This window comes from Artemia sp. Qi Xiang Cuo, chromosome 21, assembly GCF_049724085.1.
Source record: "Artemia sp. Qi Xiang Cuo chromosome 21, ASM4972408v1, whole genome shotgun sequence".
NCBI lineage: Eukaryota > Metazoa > Arthropoda > Branchiopoda > Anostraca > Artemiidae > Artemia > Artemia sp. Qi Xiang Cuo.
Genome location: NC_142814.1, coordinates 36384703 through 36406257, shown reverse-complemented (window position 1 = coordinate 36406257; position 21555 = coordinate 36384703). Strand labels below are relative to the sequence as shown.

General features: G+C 35.8%; 1 protein-coding gene across 3 annotated transcripts in view; it reads left to right on the top strand.

Moving 5' to 3' along the window:
* Nucleotides 1–15004, top strand: part of LOC148939498 (solute carrier family 41 member 1-like) — a 91893-nt gene extending 76889 nt beyond the window's left edge. Inside the window, exons 8-9 of one of the 3 annotated variants that reach the window (XM_089106696.1) lie at nucleotides 4106–4258; nucleotides 14591–15004. In XM_089106696.1, coding sequence (XP_088962822.1) covers nucleotides 4106–4258; nucleotides 14591–14776 — 339 coding nt within the window. In that variant the 3' untranslated portion in view covers nucleotides 14777–15004. The remainder of the gene's footprint in view (nucleotides 1–4105; nucleotides 4259–14590) is intronic. The other 2 variants (XM_089106697.1, XM_089106698.1) reach the window with 2 other exon arrangements.
* Nucleotides 15005–21555: the final 6551 nt, after the last annotated feature.

The following is a 21555-nucleotide window of genomic DNA, read 5'->3' as shown; positions in this document are numbered from 1 at the left end:
GGTTTATCAGCTGTTGTTATAGTTTTGTTCCAGTATGTCCGTTATAAGACAGAGCCATGGATGTAGGTATGTAGGACAGTGACATGTCTGTTAGAAATTATCAAGCTCGTAAGCCACTCTTTCATGATTTAAATACTAAGTGGAATTGTATCAGTTGAAGAAAAAAAAGTCAAATGTTGATGAGGAATGAGTTAAACCTGGGTGAGAATTAGTTAATCTTTGAGGAAAAAGTTAGACTTGGTGGGGAATGAATTGGAGTTGAGGTTTTTTAACAAGAAAAGTCTGGGCCCTTCGCTTTGCATTATTGGATAGTCGTTATATGTAAATTTACAAGTTCTTGCAGTTAGTGCTCTAAATATATTCGGAGTAATTTTTGCTATTGTGCGGAAACACAAATGTTGACGAGCAAAAAATCGCTAGTTGAGATTTGTGGAAACTTGTGATTCGCCGTGATAGCACCCTAAAAGACAAAACAAAATAGATTCTATATAGATAATGTCGGCTTTTTTGTTGGCGTGATAGCACCCTAAAATACAAAAAAAAAAGATTCTTTATAAATAGTGTCAGCTAACTAACAATGTTTGCTACAAAATTTTGTCAGCTCGTGGAATCAGAAGTATTAGATAACAATTCTCTGAAATGTAGCAATTGAGGGTGGAATAAAACAAATACAAGCTTAGAAAAAAAAAACTTTAAACTGTTTTTGGTAAAAGTAGAGAAGAGGGAATTTTTCATGGTTCACAAAATTAGATCAGCATATGCTGAGTAGTAAAGCTTAGTCCGTTAAGCTCAGCGTACTGAACTAACCTGTCTCTGAAGATATTTCCAAAAGAAAAGAAAGTCCAGCCAAAGAATTTGCTAACTTTAAGATATATTGGGCGTCATTAATTTTTCATCAGTTTAAATAGCGTAGAAATAGTTATCCTGCTTTGCTGCAGTATCAGTTTTTGAATAATGCGCTTCAAGGTCACTGACAATTTTCTCCAGCATAGATTTGGCTTGTTAGGGAAATTCTAAAAAATTCTACCAAAAAAACTAGTTCACGGAAACGCAATTGTTGGTAAAATTGTTGGCTAACTATTTTTTTTTTTTTTCGGCGAAAAAATGGTTAATTAAAGTTCCAAAAATTGTATAAACTTCAAACTCAGAAGACTAACACACGAAAGAATTCATCAATTTGACCTTAAAATGAATTAATGTGAAGTTATTCTCAACTTCACTGAAGGCATTTTGAGTCTTCATATTGGGGACAACTATCAGTAGTGAAAGTTGTTTTCCAAGATTTAGTTGAAGTTTTTACTCAGTTATTCCTTAGAAAGTACTTCCGCTAGAACTTATTTGTAAGGTCACTAGTGAATCATTAGCGTAGATATGGTGCCGTTTGCCAAGTACAGTATGTATTCTATATATTAAAGAGCATTTGATTGTTAAAGGGCATCCTCTCCTTAAGGGAAGCGCTCTTCTTCAAGATTAGGTGAACCTCCTTTAGTGTAGCTTTTTGGCAGCATACTTCTGGGAGATTTGTAGGTTGTCTCGAACCCCTCCAAAATATATGCTACTGCACATAGAAAATAATTGCTAACATAAACTTTGCCGATGAAGCGTTTCACAATCAACCTGGCCTCTTAACGATAGCCACCTTCTTCCAGCCCATTACGTTTGACCCTTTACAATCCGAGTAAGCAAAATTGTATTCTTTTTTTCTTTTCTTTTTTCTCTTTTTTTGCTGCCTCTCACGATGGCTTTCCGTAGTGACAAGAAGAAGTCCGATATGCGCAAAATATCTAATTGACGTTATATAGTAAAACTAGCAGCCGAGTCCCTAGGACGAAAGGCATAAAAGAAAAATAACTGTAGCGTATTTTTTGCTTGTATAAAAATTGCATAGTAAAAAGTACTCGCTTGGCTTCAGGCTCCTGGTATTCGTCGTACAAAATTTGATTGGATGGAAGTTTACGAACACTTGCCAATTATACGAAGTAAGATTGGTAATAAACCTATTTTACAGCGGCCATAAAACAGCCGCAAAACACATAAAATGCTCAACTTTAATCTGAAAAACATTACCGTTTGTATTACCACACCTAATCCAAGAGAATACTCTAGTCTAATATATGAAAATACAAGTAAATTATAAACGAATAAATGACTAGATGTAAATTTCGGTTTAATAGAAGGATATTACCTCGCTTTCTCTGTATAATCGTGCTACAGATAGCACTGCAAATATTGTAATAAAAAATTTAAGCTGCTCAGCTTAGTTGACAGCGAAAATGGACTTGATTTAAGCATTACGTAACTTTTAGATTCTATAAATTTGTTTTACTGATTTTGTTACCAGGAACTTAAATTGCCAAAAGTTTAATTGGGATTATTGGTTTATTTGGACAAAACAACGTTTTATCAATTTATGGTATTTGATCTGCCAATATTGCTTCGTAATTGCACGTTTATGCATCATAATTCTAGACTCTTTTAAACAGTGACTAACTCAATAGTTTTCTGGAACTGTTTATGATAGATTGAATTAAAGTTGTATAAATTCTTGAAGACTATTTTTTATCTATGCAAATTATTATTCATAATTCAGTCGTAGAGTGACTTTCATCCTACGCCCAATAAACGACAATCCACGAAAAATTTACCAGGATAGTTGTCGACACTAAGTGGTTCAGTTAAGTTAAAAAACTCAACCAACCCCGCTTAAACACGTTCTTTCACATCAAGCTTACGGGAAAATCCATAAACCCTTTGTAATCATAAGAAAAAGCGGGCGGCACTATGCCCTTAAAGTCCATGCCGGCGGTACTGATCTCTGTTTATGGCCCTTCAGGCAGGAAGTGCAATGAGGGGCTGGGGGCCAGCCATATAAGCTATATAAATATATAGCTTTAGACATTATCTTGCCTATTAAGGGGTTTCCAGGGAAGTAAAAATTGTATTTTGAAACAAAACTGAATCAGGAATCAAATAAGGCTACTCTTTTGTTACCACACTGCTTATTTCATATTTGGGATCTTGGTTCATTCACCATCTTGTTTGAGGTACAGCTACATCTTTGAACAATAGCCTAGGCCTTGTTGTTTCTAGGACATAGATTTAATACAAACTAGAGGATCGTACCATGTTATTCTCAACTTAATTTTCTTTTCAAACATAATAGGCCTAATCACTACTGTTGCTAGCCTAGCCTATGTATATTTATTATTTAGTTTATTAGGTGGGTCCCCTCTTCCCAATACCTTGCTCTTCATGCCAAAGTTCTTAGTTTTTAAAAGAGATTCTTATTCTTATTCAGGAATCATTCTTAAAGAATCGGGACACAAAATTAAACTTTAGCTTAAAAGCCAGGTGTTGAGGAGGATGTAGCCCCCCTCATACAAGTTACACTTTCTGTTCGTTTTCAGTTTTACCGTTGCTCCTTACTTTCAATTGAAAAACTTTTTTTTATATTTAATTTCTGATCGTTTTTCAAATATTGCCGGGAAATCAAGCTCGCCTCCATGGAAAATTCCTCAAAGTACAACTCTTCTCACATAATAAAATACGTGTATAATTTTTCTACAAAACCACATTACTGATGGAGTAGGAGAAGAGAAGAAACAGAAATTGAGAAATTGAAAGGAAAACACAATAAACACACATCATCAATTAAACAACATGAATAGTTTATTGGAGTAAATTCTAGAAGTACATTAAAAGATTAGCCGCTTTTTGAGACAACATCCAGGGGTTTAAACCTCCCGAGGATTCAAAAATCCCTTGGGAGAGTCACAAATATCTCGTAAACGGGGCAAGAGGTCCATCTCCTACTTTGGAAACTAATGGGTTAAACGACCCTTTATCAATCCAATCTTTTATCCCTTAATTTTATGACTATCTAGCTTAGTTTTGCCCTAGGAATGACAACCAGACGGATGATAGATAGACTTATCTATCAATAAATGAAATGATATCATTTTTATAGAATCCTAAAAAGGGCTTATCTCAGATTTGCCTCTCCAATTACACGGAGTTTGTATAAATTTATAAATTTTTGGATGCTCTTTTATTTGCTTTAATCTCTGTTTTAATGTTGATACCCATTAAATGGTTTGTTCTTTAGGACAATGACCACTCAAGAACTGCGCGGGTTCTGTTGATGCTAGTAGTTCCCGGTCATTTAGTTTTCACAATGGCAATTGGCTACTTAAAAGCAGGTCACACCTCTATTACTCCAATCTTTATGATATTTTATCTACTCGCTGCACTTCTTCAGGTATGTTTATTCATAGTATCCTTGCGTTGTTGTCATTTTCTACTTTTTTTTTCATTATTTTGTCGTGTGACAATTCGTAAACAAGTTTTTTGGTCTTTTGTGGGATCAGTTTTGTTTAGAGTATTTGCTTACGAAGAGATGAAAAAAAAATCCGCAAGATAACAACTAACTAAATCCCTCTTATAAGTAAAATATGTTAAAGTAAATTAAATAAAATAAGTATAAGTAAAATCTTTGGGAAAAGTTTCAAATACGCTCTTTATTTTTGTGTCTCAATAATATTGTCTTAATAGTGTCCATATAAGATCTCTTCTCTTAGTTCTACCTTTAATCTGCTTGAAAAATATAGGGGAAGTAATCTGGGCCCAGGGAAGAGAGCGAATGGATTTTCAGAGGGGTCCACCACTTCTGAGCCTGACCTACCTTCCTCACTAAAGTGTCCATATTCGTTTGAAGTTTTGTCAGGATGGTCCCTACAGCCAAGAAGACGTTGATCAAGATATTTTAGACCCTTGGGCTTTACAACCGAGGTGCTCCCATGCCTTAAAATTTCATTATTTGGGGATTTCTCTATTATCACAAAGAGTTACTTGTAAAAAAAATTGCTTGTCCCTCTTCATGGACAAGGGATTACATGCTTGTGCTAGTTCGTCTACATTTTGATTTGTTTCCGATATATTTTAGGGTAGGACAAATTAATATTAAGCAAGTGACTAGGTAAGGATTGTAAATAGCAATGCAACGCATTGAAGTAATATAATAATTATCAGCATGGCCTTTATATGGAAATTAGTCATTGACCAGTGGTGTCAATGGGGTGGGGTTAGGTTTTGAACAACACATCTTTAGGAGGTATTCTCATTGCAAAGTCGGTTCTTTGGCATTTTCATTGAAAAAGGACAAAATTTCCCTCTTTTATATTTTGGAAAATAGATTTTGTCCCCACACTCTAAATTCTCGTGAATTGACATGACTGGGATAGCAAATTGTTTTTATATCCGATGCATATGAAACGAATAATATGAATTATATTTTGAGGCAAAGTAACATAGCCCTAGATTGTACATGCAATAACTTTTGAAATAACAGCATTAATGTTGCAAATGGTAAAATTGGTCACGTAAAATCGGGTATTTTACATATTTTACCGTAATTTTGCGGACCCTGTAAAATTGATATTTTACCTATTTTACTATTTTATGCATTTCACGTATTTGATCAGTATTTTACGTATTTTACTGATATTTTACATATTTTACTGACATACTTTGCGGTGCCATGTAGTTGACATCGTGCAAAACTACCCAAAGGCTGGGAGAAACTGGTTCGGATACGATATTGTTATTCTGATTTTTATTGGAGACACAGCAGGGCAAAAAATAATATAATTGTTAGTTGTAGTCAATAATTTGGTCATAAAGTGTTTATGATTGAGTGATAAATTGGTATTCGACTAACCCTTCTTTTGCAGCATATCACCTTATTTACCTCTTCTTTTTTAATGAACAGTTTATGTAGTATTTCCACTAAGAAAATTACAGAAAACAATATCATTTGGTCTGTGGTCTGTAGCAATGGTACTCAGTATATAGCCTAGAACAAATGTAGCTTTTTTCGGCGTCTATTTGGTAAATCAGTGTCGATTTGCAAAGAAAACGGTGCCGATTTGAGCTTGAAAAATTTTCTATTGAGCTGCAGATTTGAGCTTGAAAAATAATAAGGAAACAATTTAAAATTTAATTAAATATTTTTTAATAAAATAAATATTGAAAAATAATATAAATTTTAATAATAAAAGAACTTAACATAATAAAAAAAACTAAATAATAAGTTGAGATCAATAATATAACTATTGATTTGACTGAGCTGCTGAAAGGAGTACCCAAAAAAGCTACGTGTGTTCTAGGCTCAAGGCCCAAGACAAAACTGGCGTTTTTCACCGAGCATTTTTTGCTGTTGCTACTCTAGGGTGGACACACTAGGCGGTAAACAATAAATTGTTGCAACGTCAGTCGATCATAATAGATAATAAGCCTTTTTTTATTTTCGATGAAAACAATTTAAAAAAAAATAAAATTCGCCCCCCCCCCCCCCCTACACATTGAAAAATACATTGTATGTCGCTCTTTAATATTCGTATGAATTAATCACACGGTTAAAGACTGTAGTCTGTAGATTTTTTAACCGCCCACTGAATTTTATTTCAGGTAAAGTCCCAACCCTTAAAAATTATAACCACCTCTACTTTAATGCACTCTATCGTCCCGATACGCTTTGTTAAGTTAGACGGCCGTTTAGCCCCAAGATATACTTGGCGTTTTTTATCGAGCTTTTCTTAGAGTTGTATAGAGTAGTACTGCAATGGACACATAGGGCAAAAAAAACCGCTTGGTAAAATGAATGTCGACGGCAGCAATGCAGCCGTCTATTGTCAAAACAATAAACGACGGGAAAAATTAACGATCTTTTATTTTAACGCCTACGCTGAGATGAAAACGGAACAAAATGGAAAGGGACCCACTCGGCTTTTTTTTTTATTTTTTTTTTATACTGCTGATGAATGAGTGTGTTATAGAGGGTATATCATAAAAAAGAACTGAAGTGGAAGTCATAAATGATTTTTTTTTTTTTTGTGGGAAGGGAGAGGACGATTTAAAAAAAAATGCTAGGGAATTTGATTAAAAATGTCCAGAAATTCAAAGAAGTTTGAGATTGGGCCCAAATTGGCCCCTGCCTTTGACCCTAAGCAAACCAACGCCTATTTATTAAAAAAAAAAAGAAAAAAGGAGTATCAATCAAACTTGTGTGCCCTAAACTAAATAGTATTTTAACAAAACTTGAATTCATTTACGTTAAGAACACTTCTACCTATTTGTTTTCAAAATAGTGTTACCTTTTTAAGCCTTGAAAAATCAAAATCTTTAAAAAAATTTATTTAAAGCTGAAAAAAAGATGGACAAGAAAAAGCTCAACTGGTCTTCTAGCTACAGGACAACTACAAAACAGCAATTTTACCCTATATTTCCAAGGGAGAACCTTATTTTACTGTATTTTACCGATTTTACCTTATTTTACCAGTTTTACTGACAAGGTTTTTATTTTAAGGTAATTTTACAACAGTAAATAGCATAGACTATGGCAAATTTTATGTGGACTAGGAAATGAAGCATTAGATTGTATACAAGGTGCATTTTAAAACTAGCAATATTGATTGGGTGTCAGGAAGCATAACTTCAAATTCGTAAAAAAGCGTTACGCCAAAAGGGCCTAAGTCCAATTTTTTCAAAACTTTCACATGAGCTGCGTTCGTTTTCGCCATTCAAACCTCGGTTTTACTAATAAGCGGTTTTTTTTTTGTAAAACGACGTTTCAGTTCGTGCTTATAAGCCGTTTTTTGAAATTTCATCCAACCGTCGTTGAATCGTCGTCGTATGGATGAAGAACTGAGCTTTTATCTCGGTTTTACTTGTTTAGTTTTACTTTTGGCGCTAACTTTCAAATAGACTAACAAATAGTGAGAGATTTTCATTTGTTTAGTCAGGGAATCAGAATACTAGTCAGAGAAATGCAGATGGCTCTGGGGTAAACCTGAATGCAACTCATAGTTCTGAGAGAAACTATCAAGATACAAGCCAGGGAAATGCAGATGTTTCTGAAGAAAACTTGAATGCAAACCACGGTGCTGATGGAAACAATCAATCAGGAATTCGCGAGTCTTCAGGAAGAAAGAAAGGACGAAAAAAGCTCCATGAGCTGAGCCGACAGTAATGAAGTAGGCTGAAAGCAAAGGGTGAAGAGTACATGACCCTCTCCAAGAAAGTACATAGTGCTAGAACTTTCAAGGACTGTTTTGGAAAATGTAAGGGTAGCTGTTTCGATAGAGTAGAGACTGCAGCCAGGCAAGCAATGTTTGACTCTTATTGGAAAGCTGGTGACAAACTGGTGCAACAGCAGTTTTTGGCTGGACTGATTAGAAAAGGTCAACCAAAGCGAAAGAGAAAGAGAGTGGGCGAGAGCAATAGGGTAAGAAGTGCTTCCTACCAGTACACGCTCAAGAATATCACTGGAGAAGTAGAAACTGTCTGTAAAACCTATTTTATTGGGACATTCGACATCACAGATAGAGAACTGAGAGAAATAGTTTCAAAGATAACTGAGTTTGGTGATGTCCAGAAACTGATATGGAGTTTATAAAAAAAAACACATAAACTCTTTCCCGGCCTTTGAGTCGCATTATTCAAGAGCCCATACCTCCAGAGAGTATATCCTTGAATTTAAACATTGCAAAAATGTTCGACCTTTACAAGGCAAAGTGTGAAGAAGAGGGTAGAAAAAATGTATCGATCAGTCACTATAAGAAAGTGTTCTATGAAAACTTCAATTTCGGATTCAAACCTGCAGCCAATGATTCCTGTGGCCTATGTGAAAGCTTGACAATGAAAATTCAGGCAGATCCTGATCCTGGAAATCTTGTAATCCTTAAAAAAGAGCAGCGTGCCAATGCCTTCAAACTAGCTTATGACAGAAAAAAAGGAAGACAAAGAAAAAGCACTAAAATCAGGAGTAACTTTGGAACTTTGGACGTTTAACATGTAACAAAGCCTTCCAACCCCAGATGTTAAGGCGAAGTTAGTATTATATAAGCGTCAGCTCTGGACGTATAATTTAACAGTGCATGTTTCAGGAGAAGTAGAAAAATCCCACTATTTTTTGTGGCATGAGGGACAGTCAGAAAAGGGAGCTAGTGAGGTTGCCTCCGCTTTATTCTTTTTGCTTGGTAAAATTTGGCCCAATCTCAAGCACATCGTTCTTTTCTCTGACACATGCAGTGGTCAGAATAGAAATTCTATTGTTACTGGGATGCTATCTTACTTTATTTCCAAAGTTGTTATTGGAGAGCTGGAAGTAATTGACCAGAAGTTTCTCGAACCAGGCCACACACATCTTGAATGTGATTCGGATCATGCAAGGATAGAGAAGGCCAAGAAAACGACCAACATTCAAGTCAACGTGCCTGCTGACTGGACAAATGTCATCAGGACTGCCTGAGGCAAGCTATCTATGAATGCTTCATCAAATGAAAAAGGATGAAATCTTAGATTTTGTTGAATTCTTTAAGAAAGTCTTCGTCAGAAGAAACATTGACGTTGACAAAACAGAGTTCAAGTGGACTGACATCCGTTGGTTCCGGTACACAAAGGAGTTAGGAATAGTGCAGTTCAAAACTTCCCACAAGAATGACGAACCATTCCGAACCATGAATTTACGAAAAAGTGGTAGAGTTGCTACTATCCCAGTTCTTTCCCCGAAATTTCCCAATAGCCACACAATCAGCAAAGCCAAGTACGATGACCTCATCTCCCTTCTTCCTTTCATCCCAGAGGATCTTCCCCGTTTCTTCGGAAATCTTCTGTATGACAATGCGCTTCGTGACTACATTCCAGACGAAGCTGAGCCTCCAGAAGAAGATTAATCATTCTTAAAGTGATTTTGATTAATTTTTTGTATTTAATTGATGTATTGTAAGCGAAGAAATAAAACTCTGAAAGGACTTGTACCCTTTTTGCAAATTAAAAAAAGTCGAATTTTTAAAATTTTCATTTTGCAAAAAAGGCATAAGTCCCTTATCTTCTAAATAAAAAACAATTCAGCAATTTGAACATTTCAATCGAATTCCGCTCCGAAAATTAACTAGGAATCAGTCTCAAAAGTTTCAATTTTTTTACATTTTGATTTGTGAAAAAGATTTTTTCATTGTTTTTACTCTCCTCTAAAATCATAAAAAGTGGACTTATGAACATTTTGCTTAACGCCACAGAGTTAACGTGTTTTTTTTTTTTTTTTTTTTTTTTTTTTTTTTTGAGAGAGAGAGAGAGAGAGAGAGAGACAATTCTTATTTTTCCATAATAAGAAAAAGTATTTTTTAATTTTTTTTTTTTTTTTTGTTGACAACTACGCTACGAATTGACGGCCAAGGAACAAGATCCATCGTCTAAGTAGACCAAAGGTTCTGCAACCCTTCATGTTGCCTTGCAACATACGACTGGTCAATTTTTGCTAGGATTTTTTATAATAAAGGTTGAAAATAAAAGATAAAAACTTAATTCTTTGATGCTTGAGGATTTGAGAACGTTTTTAAATGAATTTTTGCATTGCCTTGCTCAGACTGGGGTATAACAGAATTATTTATATTAGTAATTACATTACTATACTAGAAATACGGAATTACGAATCCATGTTAAATTTGTTTTTTCACTTTTGGTATTGGTACGGGTTTTTTTTTGTTAGGGAATGTCTATTTAAATGTATAAAGTTAAACCTAAAACTAAGATAGTAAAACATAAAGATTAATAAAAGAAAAATTAGTAAAGCTTATTATTATCAAGATTGCCGGTAGAGTATATATATTCATTTTAAGATTTAGCTCAAATTAAATTAAATCTGTGGAAGTGCAACTGATCAAACTTGAATTTTGTTTTGAAATATTTTTCTTCGTAAGTGTAGATGGTATATAAATGTAGCTATAAGTTTTGGATGGTTAGCTCCGTGGAAAAGAGTGGAGGTGGAATTTTAAAAAGAATGGTATACACCTATACATTTGGGCTTCGAACTCGGTTATACTTGAGCATTTTATTATGTAACTTATTGGTATTTTTACATGAGAAGCTCAAACTTCAGCTCTAAGTTCAGGGGAACTACTTTATGAGCTGGAATGACACAGGGGATTTAAAGCTAAAAACACCCATGTTTATTCAGTACGGGTGAAACTTGCGCTAATTTTCGCTCCAGGATTTGTTTAGGGGTGCTACCATTTCGACTAACCGTCACAAGCACTAAACGTCATAACATCTAAATGGAAAATCCGTCAGAACCACTAACCGTCATAAAACAAAACAAAAATTTATAAGTTTATATAATAGTAATCAGTATATAATAGTTTAGAAACAAATTTCGGCTATATATTTGCACATCAGGGGGTGGGGGTAAAGCATAGCATATATTAAATACGTAACCTAACCTAGGTACCTTTTCCCCCCTAAATCCCCAAAAAACTAAAGTTGTAAAATTTTAGATGTTATGACGTCTTTTAGAGGATTTTAGAGGTCCGTCTGGCGGTATTGCCACGTTGGTTAGCAATCGTTTCGCGTGCGAAGTAGACGGGAACAGTGACAATTTTCTTGCAACTAGACTAGATAACCTGCTAGTTATAAATGTTTACCTTCCAACTGATTCCCATGACGACAAATCTGATAGTGCTTTTGCTTTAAGTGCTGCCAATCTAGGCCACTGCCTTAAAAAAGCCAAAAGCGGGTCCATTGAGTGCATAATAGTCGGTGACTTTAACTGTAATTTAGAAGTTGATATTAGTGCCCAAAATAGTCGTTGTTTCATTCTAATAGGGATACTTGAGAACTGCTTTACTATTCACCGGAAAAACCAGAACTTTTCGTATATCCACCATTCTGGTTCTACGTCCAATCTAGACCACATTGTTAGTTCTTGTTCTTTGCCAGTACGTGAGGTTCTTGTCCTTCCGAATAGTTTCACTTCGGATCATTTCCCAGTTCAGTGTATTATCAGTAGGCCTACCTCGTTTTCCGCTGCGAATAATTCGTCGGTACTCACTCAGAGGTGGCATGAGGTTCCGGTTTGGCGTAAAATTCATAAAGAAAAGTTTCAAGTTTCTGGTGATCTTGTGATCTTGTTCTGTCAAAAATTCGCGTACCGTTTGACCTACTTATGAAACTCTCTCATCGTGATGAAAGAGATGCACGGCTGCGTCTTAATATTTATTACGCCGAACTGACCCATGCTCTTCTATTTGCCGAATCTCAGGGAGTACCCAAGTCTCGTGCCAGACAAAAAACTCAAGAAAAGGGATGGTCTTCTAACCCTATGTTACAATTAGAATGCGACCGAGCTACCTTCTGTTACGGGATATGGAAAGAATGTGGTAGACCAGACTCAGGAGTAGTTAAAGAGATTAGAGTTGCATCTAAGCGTAGGTTTGGGAAGGAACTCACCGTGTGCAGTTGAAATCTGAGCTTTCTGAAAAAGTAATTAAAAATCCTAATCTGTTATGGAAAATGTTTGATAAGAAGGAGTCAGCGGATCCCGAGTCAGATATCCCATCTTTAACATGGATAAACTATTACCTTGATGAGTTTTCAGCCCCAAAACAGGATCTTAACATTTCTGTTCAAGAAAAACTTTCATCCCTCCTCTCATCAATTCCAGATACAGATTTCATAGTTACCCAATAACAGGTTGCGTTTGCGGTCTGACGGTTGAAAAAGAAGTCGGCTGGCATTGACCGTTTATCCGCCTTCACCTTAGCCATTGCAGCCCAACTTTCATGGGGCACCTAACTCTTCTCTTTCAGATGATCTTCACTACTGGACTCGTACCATCGGCATTCAGTACTGGGTCGGTTAGGCCAGTCCCGAAGAAAGGAAAAATTACTTCGGAATGTGCACCAACGGAATAGCACCAACGCTTTGCAAAATCTTCGAACTTTTGGTCATTGATGAAATCCAAGGAAAATTCTGAGCACTCCCTTACCAGTTTGGGCACTAGAAGGGCTTTTGTTATGGGCACGCCATTTCTGCTTCAATTTCAGTCTTTATTGACACTGATGAATCAAAGGAGTTCGTAGTTATAAATATACATGACGTCTGCCGTACCTACGACTCACTTCTCCATGACCAACTCATTTTGGATATGGGAAAGAGAGATGTACAGAAGGACATCCTACTACCCATTAAAGACATGAACGACCACCTACAAGCTGAACTCCTGTTTCCTGGCCATGGTCGAGCCCTCACTGAATATACACCAGACGTGATGCTGTCCTACCGAGGGAATCCTGTAGTCCCAGTAAAAAAGGGTGCTCGACAAGGATCAGTCACATCTTCTTGTGCCTTTAATAATTGTATTATTGAACCACAGTCTACTATCGAGACAACATGCATAGCTCGTGGCATAGACGTTACAATGATCGCTTACGCCGATGACATTCTGAATCCCAGCCGCACAGTCGCAGGTACAGAGACCACCTTCTCCACTCTACAATCAAATTACAGTCGCATTGGTCTTGAATTTTACCCGCAGAAGTCTTTGAGGCTGGGAGAACTGTCTGTAGCCCCTGTCTCAAAAATTATTTACCTTGGTTTACCAATTGGAAAGGATCTAAAAACTACCCGCTCCCTTCTTATTGATCATCTCTGGAAACGCCTGGCTTTTGCTTACAGTAGTCTCATCTAAAATCTGTTTAAACCGTTTAATTCTGGCTCGACTTTATTACGCAGTATCCCTTCCCCATTTCCTGTATCTAAGCCCGTTTTGGAGAATTTTTCCCGAGCCAGAGAAAAGAAAGCTCAGATCCGCGTTTTTTATGTATGCGAAGTTCTTGTTGCGGCTCCCGCCGTGGACAAGAAATTCACACCTTGTTAAAAAAATTAAAATTGCGGACCCAACGGCAGCTATAATTGAACAAATTAAACGGTACAACGAGAAAGTCTCTTCCCACCCTTGGTACCGTTTGCTAAGGCAGTAAATCGCTGTCCGTTTAGTTTTATTTGCACATCTCTTGTCACATTTAGTCTTTTTACTGTCTCTTGTCATATTTAGAATAGTTGATTGAGTCCGTTGGTTTTGAATTGAAGTTATCAAGTATTTTGCTGTAGGTTAGGTTAGTTTAATTGAAGTTATCAATCATATTGCTTATGTTTCTCCAGTATTTGGGAGTTTCAACAGTAAAATTTCTTACGTACTTGAAATGCAGTGTATAATTGAATTGTTTCTCGTCTTTGTAATTTGTTCGATTATGTGTATTGTGTTGTAATTTGTTTTTTGTGTGTGTTTTTTCTTTTTTAGTGGTACTCCATCTTTTTGTACCTTTTTTTGACGGGTAATAAATAAATAAAAAAATAAAAAAAATAAAGGTTTAACATAACATAAAGGTTTTACGAAGCGGATTTATTAGTTTGGTCCTGAGGTTTATAATTTGAAATAATTTGCAAAGATTATGCTACCTTGTTCTAGAAACAGCCAGTTTTTTCTTTTCGTGTGTTACGCTCTTAAAATGCTGGAGGAAAAGGCCCTTACGGGAAAAGGCCCTTACGCTACAGAAAGTTCAAGAGTTTTTTGTTTTGTTTTTTCATTTTACAGGTGTATTTATTTCTGTACATAGCTGAAGCTATGATATATATTATGTGGCAACGGCGTATTGATCCAGATAGCTGCGCCATCTCTTATCTGACTGCTATTGGTGATCTCCTTGAAACTGTTTTTTTTTTTCATTTTTTAATTTTATTTTTTGTCATTTTACAGGTGTATTTACTTCTGTACATAGCTCAAGCTATGATATATATTATGTGGCAACGACGTATTGATCCAGATAGCAGCGCCATCCCTTATCTGACTGCCATTGGTGATCTCCTTGGAACTGGGTTTTTAGCCCTCTCTTTTCATGTGCTGTTTCTTCTTGGAGATGGGGATACTGATCTTGGCGACTAGATTTATATTTGTGTGTTATTCAATTATGTACCATATTTCGTATATGAATGTTACTTAAGTTATGGTGTTTCAAAGGAGCGAATTTTTATAATTAAATCGTGTGATCATTCAAAATTATTCTTCTTTTTATCTCTCCTCTGTAATAGTTTTTTTTTTACGTTATTATTGATTATGCTAAAGAATGGAATTCTTGTACTTTCGAACATTATAAAAGTGATTATAAAATTATTAATTTATAAAAGTTATTAAAAGTTTTAAAAATGATTCTGTTATATCTGTTGAAAATCAAGTCTCTGTATATAATATGTGGCTTTCAAAGCTGAACCATCTTTGGTCTCCGATTTTTTTTTTTTTTTTTTTTTTTTTTTTTTTTTTTTTTTTATATATATATATGCTCCGTCTGCCTTTTTTTTGAATGACGGGTTTACAGATAATTAATAATATATATATATATATATATATATATATATATATATATATATATACATATATATACATATATATATATATATATATATATATATATATATATATATATATATATATATATATATATATATATATATATATATATATATATATTAAGTTATGCCCTGGGGGCATATAAGGTTTATATAGAAAGTTGTTGTATAAATCATAGGCAGCACGATCACGCTGCCTAAGTAAAGAACGGGGACACTCAAGAACGAGACAAGAAACGGGGACTAAGTAAAGAGGAGGACACTACCCCACAACCCTCAGGGCAAGGGTTTTAAGTTATGCCCTGAGGGCATATAAGAACGATGTTGGCACAATGTATTATTTATTAATTTTTTCCTTTAGAGCAGGGCACTTCATATGGAAGGGATCGTCGTAAAAACTTCAAAAGGGGCTCATTCGATTGGAAATTGAGAGTTCTAGTGCCCTTTTTAATAGTCGAAAATGATTGGAGGGCAACTAGCCCCCCCGCCCATCTATCCCCAAAACACATCCAATAAAAATTTTGACATAGCCATTTTGTTCAGAGTAGTTGATTTCCAGATAGAAAAGATGTTTTGAGGAGGACACAGCCCTCAGGGCAAGGGTTTTAATTTATGCCCTGGGGGCATATAAGGTTTTTTACAGAAGGCGTTTTGATACAAACTTCAAAAAACGCTGATTACATTGGAAATTCAAAAGGCTTCTACCCATTTTAATAGTTAAAAGTGAGTTGAGGGTACCTAGCCCCCCCCCCCCCCCACGCCCATCATTCCCCCAAACAAATCCAATAAAATTTTGAGATAGCCATTTTGTTCAGCGTAGTTGATTTCCAGATAGAAAATATATTTTTGAGGAGGACACTTCCCCACAACCCTCAGGGTAAGGATTATAAGTTATGCCTTGGGGGCATATAAGGTTTTTATTGAAATATGTGTCGTAGAAACTTGAAAAATGGCTCAATCGAATTGAAATTTAAGGGGTTAGCACCCTTTGTAATATTCGAATGTGATTTGAGGGCAACTGAACCCCCCTTCACGCCCAACTTTTCCCCAAACACATCCAATCAAAATTTTTAGATAGCCATTTGGCTCAACGTAGTTGAAAGTTTTGGAAATTACATCTTTAAGGATGGCAACCCCTCCCCCCACAGCCCTACAGGTCAAGGGTTGTAAGTTATGCCCAGTGTGAGTTATGCCCAGTGGGGCATATAAAGTTTTTATTGAAAGCGTTGTCGTAGAAACTTCAAAAGGGCTCATTCAAGCGGAAATTGAAAGCGTTAGTGCCTTTTTAATAGTTGAAAGTGATTGGATAGCGACTAACGCCCCTCTCACGCCCACCATTTTCAGAAACACATCGACTAAAATTTTTGAGATATCCATTTTGTTCAACATAGTTGAAAGTTCTGGAAATTAGGTCTTTTAGGATGATAACCCCCTCAGAGCCCTCAGTGCAAGGGTTGTAAGATATGCCCTGGGGCATATAAAGTTTTGATGGAAAGCGTTTTCGTAGAAACTTCAAAAGGGCTCATTCAATTGTAAATTGAAAGGGCTAGTACCTTTTTTAAAAGTTGAAAGTGATTGGATAGTGACTTATGCCCCCCTCACGCCTACCTTTTCCCAAACACATCCAATCAAAATTTGTGATATACATTTTGTTCAACGTAGTTGAACGTTCTGGAAATTAGGTCTTTTCGGATGATAACCCCCTCAGATCCCTCAGTGCAAGGGTTGTAAGTAAGGCCCTGGGGGCATATAATGTTTATATAGAAAGTTGTTGCATTAATCATAGGCAGCACGATCGTGCTGCTTAAGTAAAGAACGGGGAAACTCGAGAAGGAAACAAGAAACGGTGACTAAGTAAAGATGAGGACACTGCCCCACAACCCTCCGGGCAAGGGTTTTAAGTTTTGCCGTGGGGTCATATAAGAACGATGTTGGCACATTGTATTATTTATTAATTTTTTTCTTTTAGAGCAGGGCACTTCGTATCGAAGAAGTTGTCATAGAAACTTCGAAAACCGCTCATTCAATTGGAAATTGGAGTGGCTTATGCCCTTTTTAATATTCGAAAGTGATTGGAAAGCGACTAACACCCCTTCCACGCCCACCATTTCCCGAAACACATCCAATCAAAATTTTGAGATAGCCATTTTGTTCAGAGCAGATGATTTCCAGATAGAAATTATGTTTTTGAGCCCAGTCCCCCACAGCCCTCAGGACAAGGGTTGTAAGTTATGCCCTGGGGGCATATAAGGTTTTTTACAGATGGCGTTGTCGTAGAAACTTTAAAAAAGGCTCATTCGATTGGAAATTCAAAGGACTAATGTTCTTTTCAACAGTAGAAAATGAGCAGCCAACCCGTCTCTCACTCTCAATTTTTCCCCACACACATCCAATCAACTTTTTTAGATCGCTAATTTTTTCAACGTAGTGTTAAGATCCGAACATTATGTTTGTGAAGATGACAACCCCCCCACAGCCCTCAGGGCAAGGGTTGTAAATTATGCTCAGGGGGTCAACAAGGTTTTTATATAACCCGTTGTCGTAGAAACTTAAAAAAGGGCTCATTCGATTGGAAATTGAAATGGCTAGTGCCCTTTTTAATAGTCGAAAGTTATTGGAAAGCAACTAACACCCCTTCCACGCCCACCATTTCCCCAAACACATCCAATAAAGATTTCGAGATAGCCATATTGTTCCATGCAGTTCAAAGTTCAGGAAATTATACCTTTGAGCAGGACACTCCCCCCACAGCCCTTAGGGTAAGGGTTATAAGTTATGCCCTGGGGGCATATAAGGTTTTTATAGAAATGTCGAAGAAACTTGAAAAAGGGTTCATTCAATTGGAAATTCAAAGGGCTAGTGTCCTTTTTAATAGTCGAAAGTAATTTGAAGGCAACTAACCCCCCTCTCGCCCCGACCTTTCCCCCAAAGACATCTAATCAATATTTTAGATAGCCATTTTATTCAACGTAGTTGAAAGTTTTGGAGTTCAGGTCTTTAAGGATGAAAACAACCCCCTCGCAACCACGCGCACCATTCCTCCAAACTAATCCAATCAAAATTTTCAGATAGCCATTTTGTTCAGTGTAGTAGAAAGTTCTGGAAATTAAGTCTTTGAGAATGACACCCCCCCCCCAACACTCAGGGCAAGGGTTGTAAGTTATGCCCTGTGGGCATATAAGATTTTTATTGAAAGTTTTGTCGTAAAAACTTCAAAAGGGCTCATTTAATTGGAAATTTAAAGGGCTAGGGCCATTTTTAATAGTTGAAAGTGATTGGAGAGCGACTACCGCCCCTCTCACGCCCACCATTTCCCCAAACACATCCAATCAAAATTTTGAGATAGCCATGTTGTTTAACGTAGTTGAAAGCTCTGGAAATTTGGTCTTAGAGGATGACAACCACCCTAACAGACCTTAGGGTAAGGGTTGTAATTTATACCCTGGGGGCATATAAGAGTAGAGTGTTACATTATACTGTGCTTGAATCTATAGGAATCACTGTGCTATTTGCTTGATGCTCTACACCTTTTCAAAGAGAGTGAGTAACCCATGCATCTATGTTCCATTTCCATGGGTTTTTTGTTCCTTACTATGCTATTTGCCTGGTCTATGTTCCTTACCATGCTATTTGCTTGGCTTATGTTCCTTACAATGCTATTTGCTTGGCTTATGTTCCTGACCATGCTATTTGCTTGGCTTATGTTCCTGACCATGCTATTTGCTTGGTTTATGTTCCTTGGTACCTTTCCAGAGCATGTACTTATGGATTTGCTTGGTTTATGTTCCTTACCATGCTATTTGCTTGGTTTATGTTCCTTGCCATGCTATTTGCTTGGTTTATGTTCCTTGGAACCTTTTATAAAGCGAGCAAACATGTTATATTTGGAACTAGGGACGAGATTGTGTAATGCAACCAGACTGGTTTCTGAGGCAACACCTATTTTTTGGACAATTGTCTTTAGTCAAGACTAGTTTGTTAGGAATACGTTACTGCTAATTAAAGAACGGGATGCTACACTCAGAATTGATTGATTGGCATATGGTGTTAAATCATTTACCAAAAACGTAACTATTTGCGAAAAAGGGTATAGCATTTGCGAATTGGACTGTATGAACGATATTAATTGTTGATGGAATAAAAGGGGTGTGAATTATCCTAATTAGTGATCGGACCGTATGAAGGTGGTAAAAAAAGGGCTAAACTGATTATCAGTTAAGGTAACCCCGAAGGTCTTGTTAACTCAGGCAATTTGTTATAAATTTGGAACAACATCAATCTATGAAAATGGCTAACGATGATAGAATGACCTTGTGACTTGACCTAGCTTTACTTCTTCGATGTGTTCTGTATAATACACAAGAGGCGTTTGAACAGTGTTATCAATTTAAAATATGGTCTAAGGTTTTATTATACTAAAAAGTTGATACTAAGAGAGATGTAGATGGCAAGAACATAATTATAATAAAGAAATTCAGAACAATCCATAGAAATCCTTACAAATCAAGTAGTGAGGTGTATATGAGTATGAACCGTCAAGGAGACACTATTTAGGAAGCATACTCTTTTTGCCATACTCATAAGCACCAAAGACCCTAACCACCTGAGACCTCAACCCCAAAGCTCCCCTATCCCCAAACTCCACGGGGAACCCCTCCCCTCCAACTTTCTTGCCCCCTCCCCCTGTTTTTTTTAAGTTTTTTTTTAACTTTTTTTATTATTTTTTTTAACATGATATATTTTTTCAACTTTTTTTTTACATCTCTAAATCATATCAGAAAAATAGAATGACACTTGATTTAAATTTTAAAACATTCTTGTGCATACCCATACTCGTATTGATGAGGCCTGATGGTTCTCATCCAATATTTTTTCATGAAAAACAAATTTTTTTTTTAATTAAATTTTTTTTGGGACTTCGAAATTATTCAACTTTTTTTTCTGTTCAACTTTTGTTACATCTCTAAATCATCAGAAAAATAGAATGACACTTTTGATTTAAATTTTAGAACATTTTCTTGTGCATACCCATACTCCTATTGATGAGGACTGATGGTTCTCATTAAATATTTTTTCATGAAAAACACATTTTTTTTTCAACTAACTTTTTTTTTTACTTCGAAATTATTCAACTTTTTTCTTTCTTTTCAACTTTTTTTACATCTCTAAATCATATCAGAAAAATAGATTGACACTTTTGATTTAAATTTTAAAACATATTCTTGTGCATACCCATACTCCTATTGATGAGGACTGATGGTTCTCATTCAATATTTTTTCATGAAAAACAAATTTTTTTTAACTAAATTTTGTTTGGACTTCGAAATTATTCAACTTATTTTTTATTTTCAACTTTTTTTAAATCTCTAAATTATATCAGAAAAATAGATTGACACTTTAGGTTTAAATTTTAAGTCATATTCCTGTGCATACCCATGCTCCTATTGATGGGGACTGATGATTCTCATTCAATATTTTTTCATGAAAAACACATTTTTTTTTCAACTAACTTTTTTTTTTACTTCGAAATTATTCAACTTTTTTCTTTCTTTTCAACTTTTTTTATATCTCTAAATCATATCAGAAAAATAGATTGGCACTTTAGATTTAAATTTTAAAAAATGTTCTTGTGCATACCCATACTCCTATTGATGAGGACTGATGGTTCTCATTCAATATTTTTTCATCAACAACAAACTATTTTTTTTTAACTATTTTTTTTTTTACTTCGTAATAATTCAACTTTTTTCTTTTTTTTTAATTTCTTTTATTTTTTAAAATACAATTTTTTTAACTTATTTTACATCTCTTAGAATGACATGAAACATACTTAAAACATAACAAATGTGCATTTAATTGGAATAAGCAAACAACCCCCCAGACACACAGGCAGAAAGAGTAAGAGAGACAAAAATACATACAAATACGTAGATTCAGACACATAAACCGAGAAAGACATTCATTTGGAATAAGCAAACACCCGCCCAGACACAAAGGCATAAAGAGTGAGAGAGACAAAAACACATACAAATACGTTGATTCAGACACACAAACCGAGAAAGACATGCATTTCGAATAAGCAAATACCCGACCAGGCACACAGGCAGAAAGAGTGAGAGATATAAAAACACATCCAAATACGTAGATTCAGACACATAAACCGAGAAAGACATTCATTTGGAATAAGAAAACGCCCACCACGACCCGCAGTCAGAAAAAGTAAGAGAGACAAAAACACACACAAATATGTAGAGTCAGACACTCAAACCGAGAAAGATATGCACTGGAATAAGCAAACCACCGCCCAGACTCACAAGC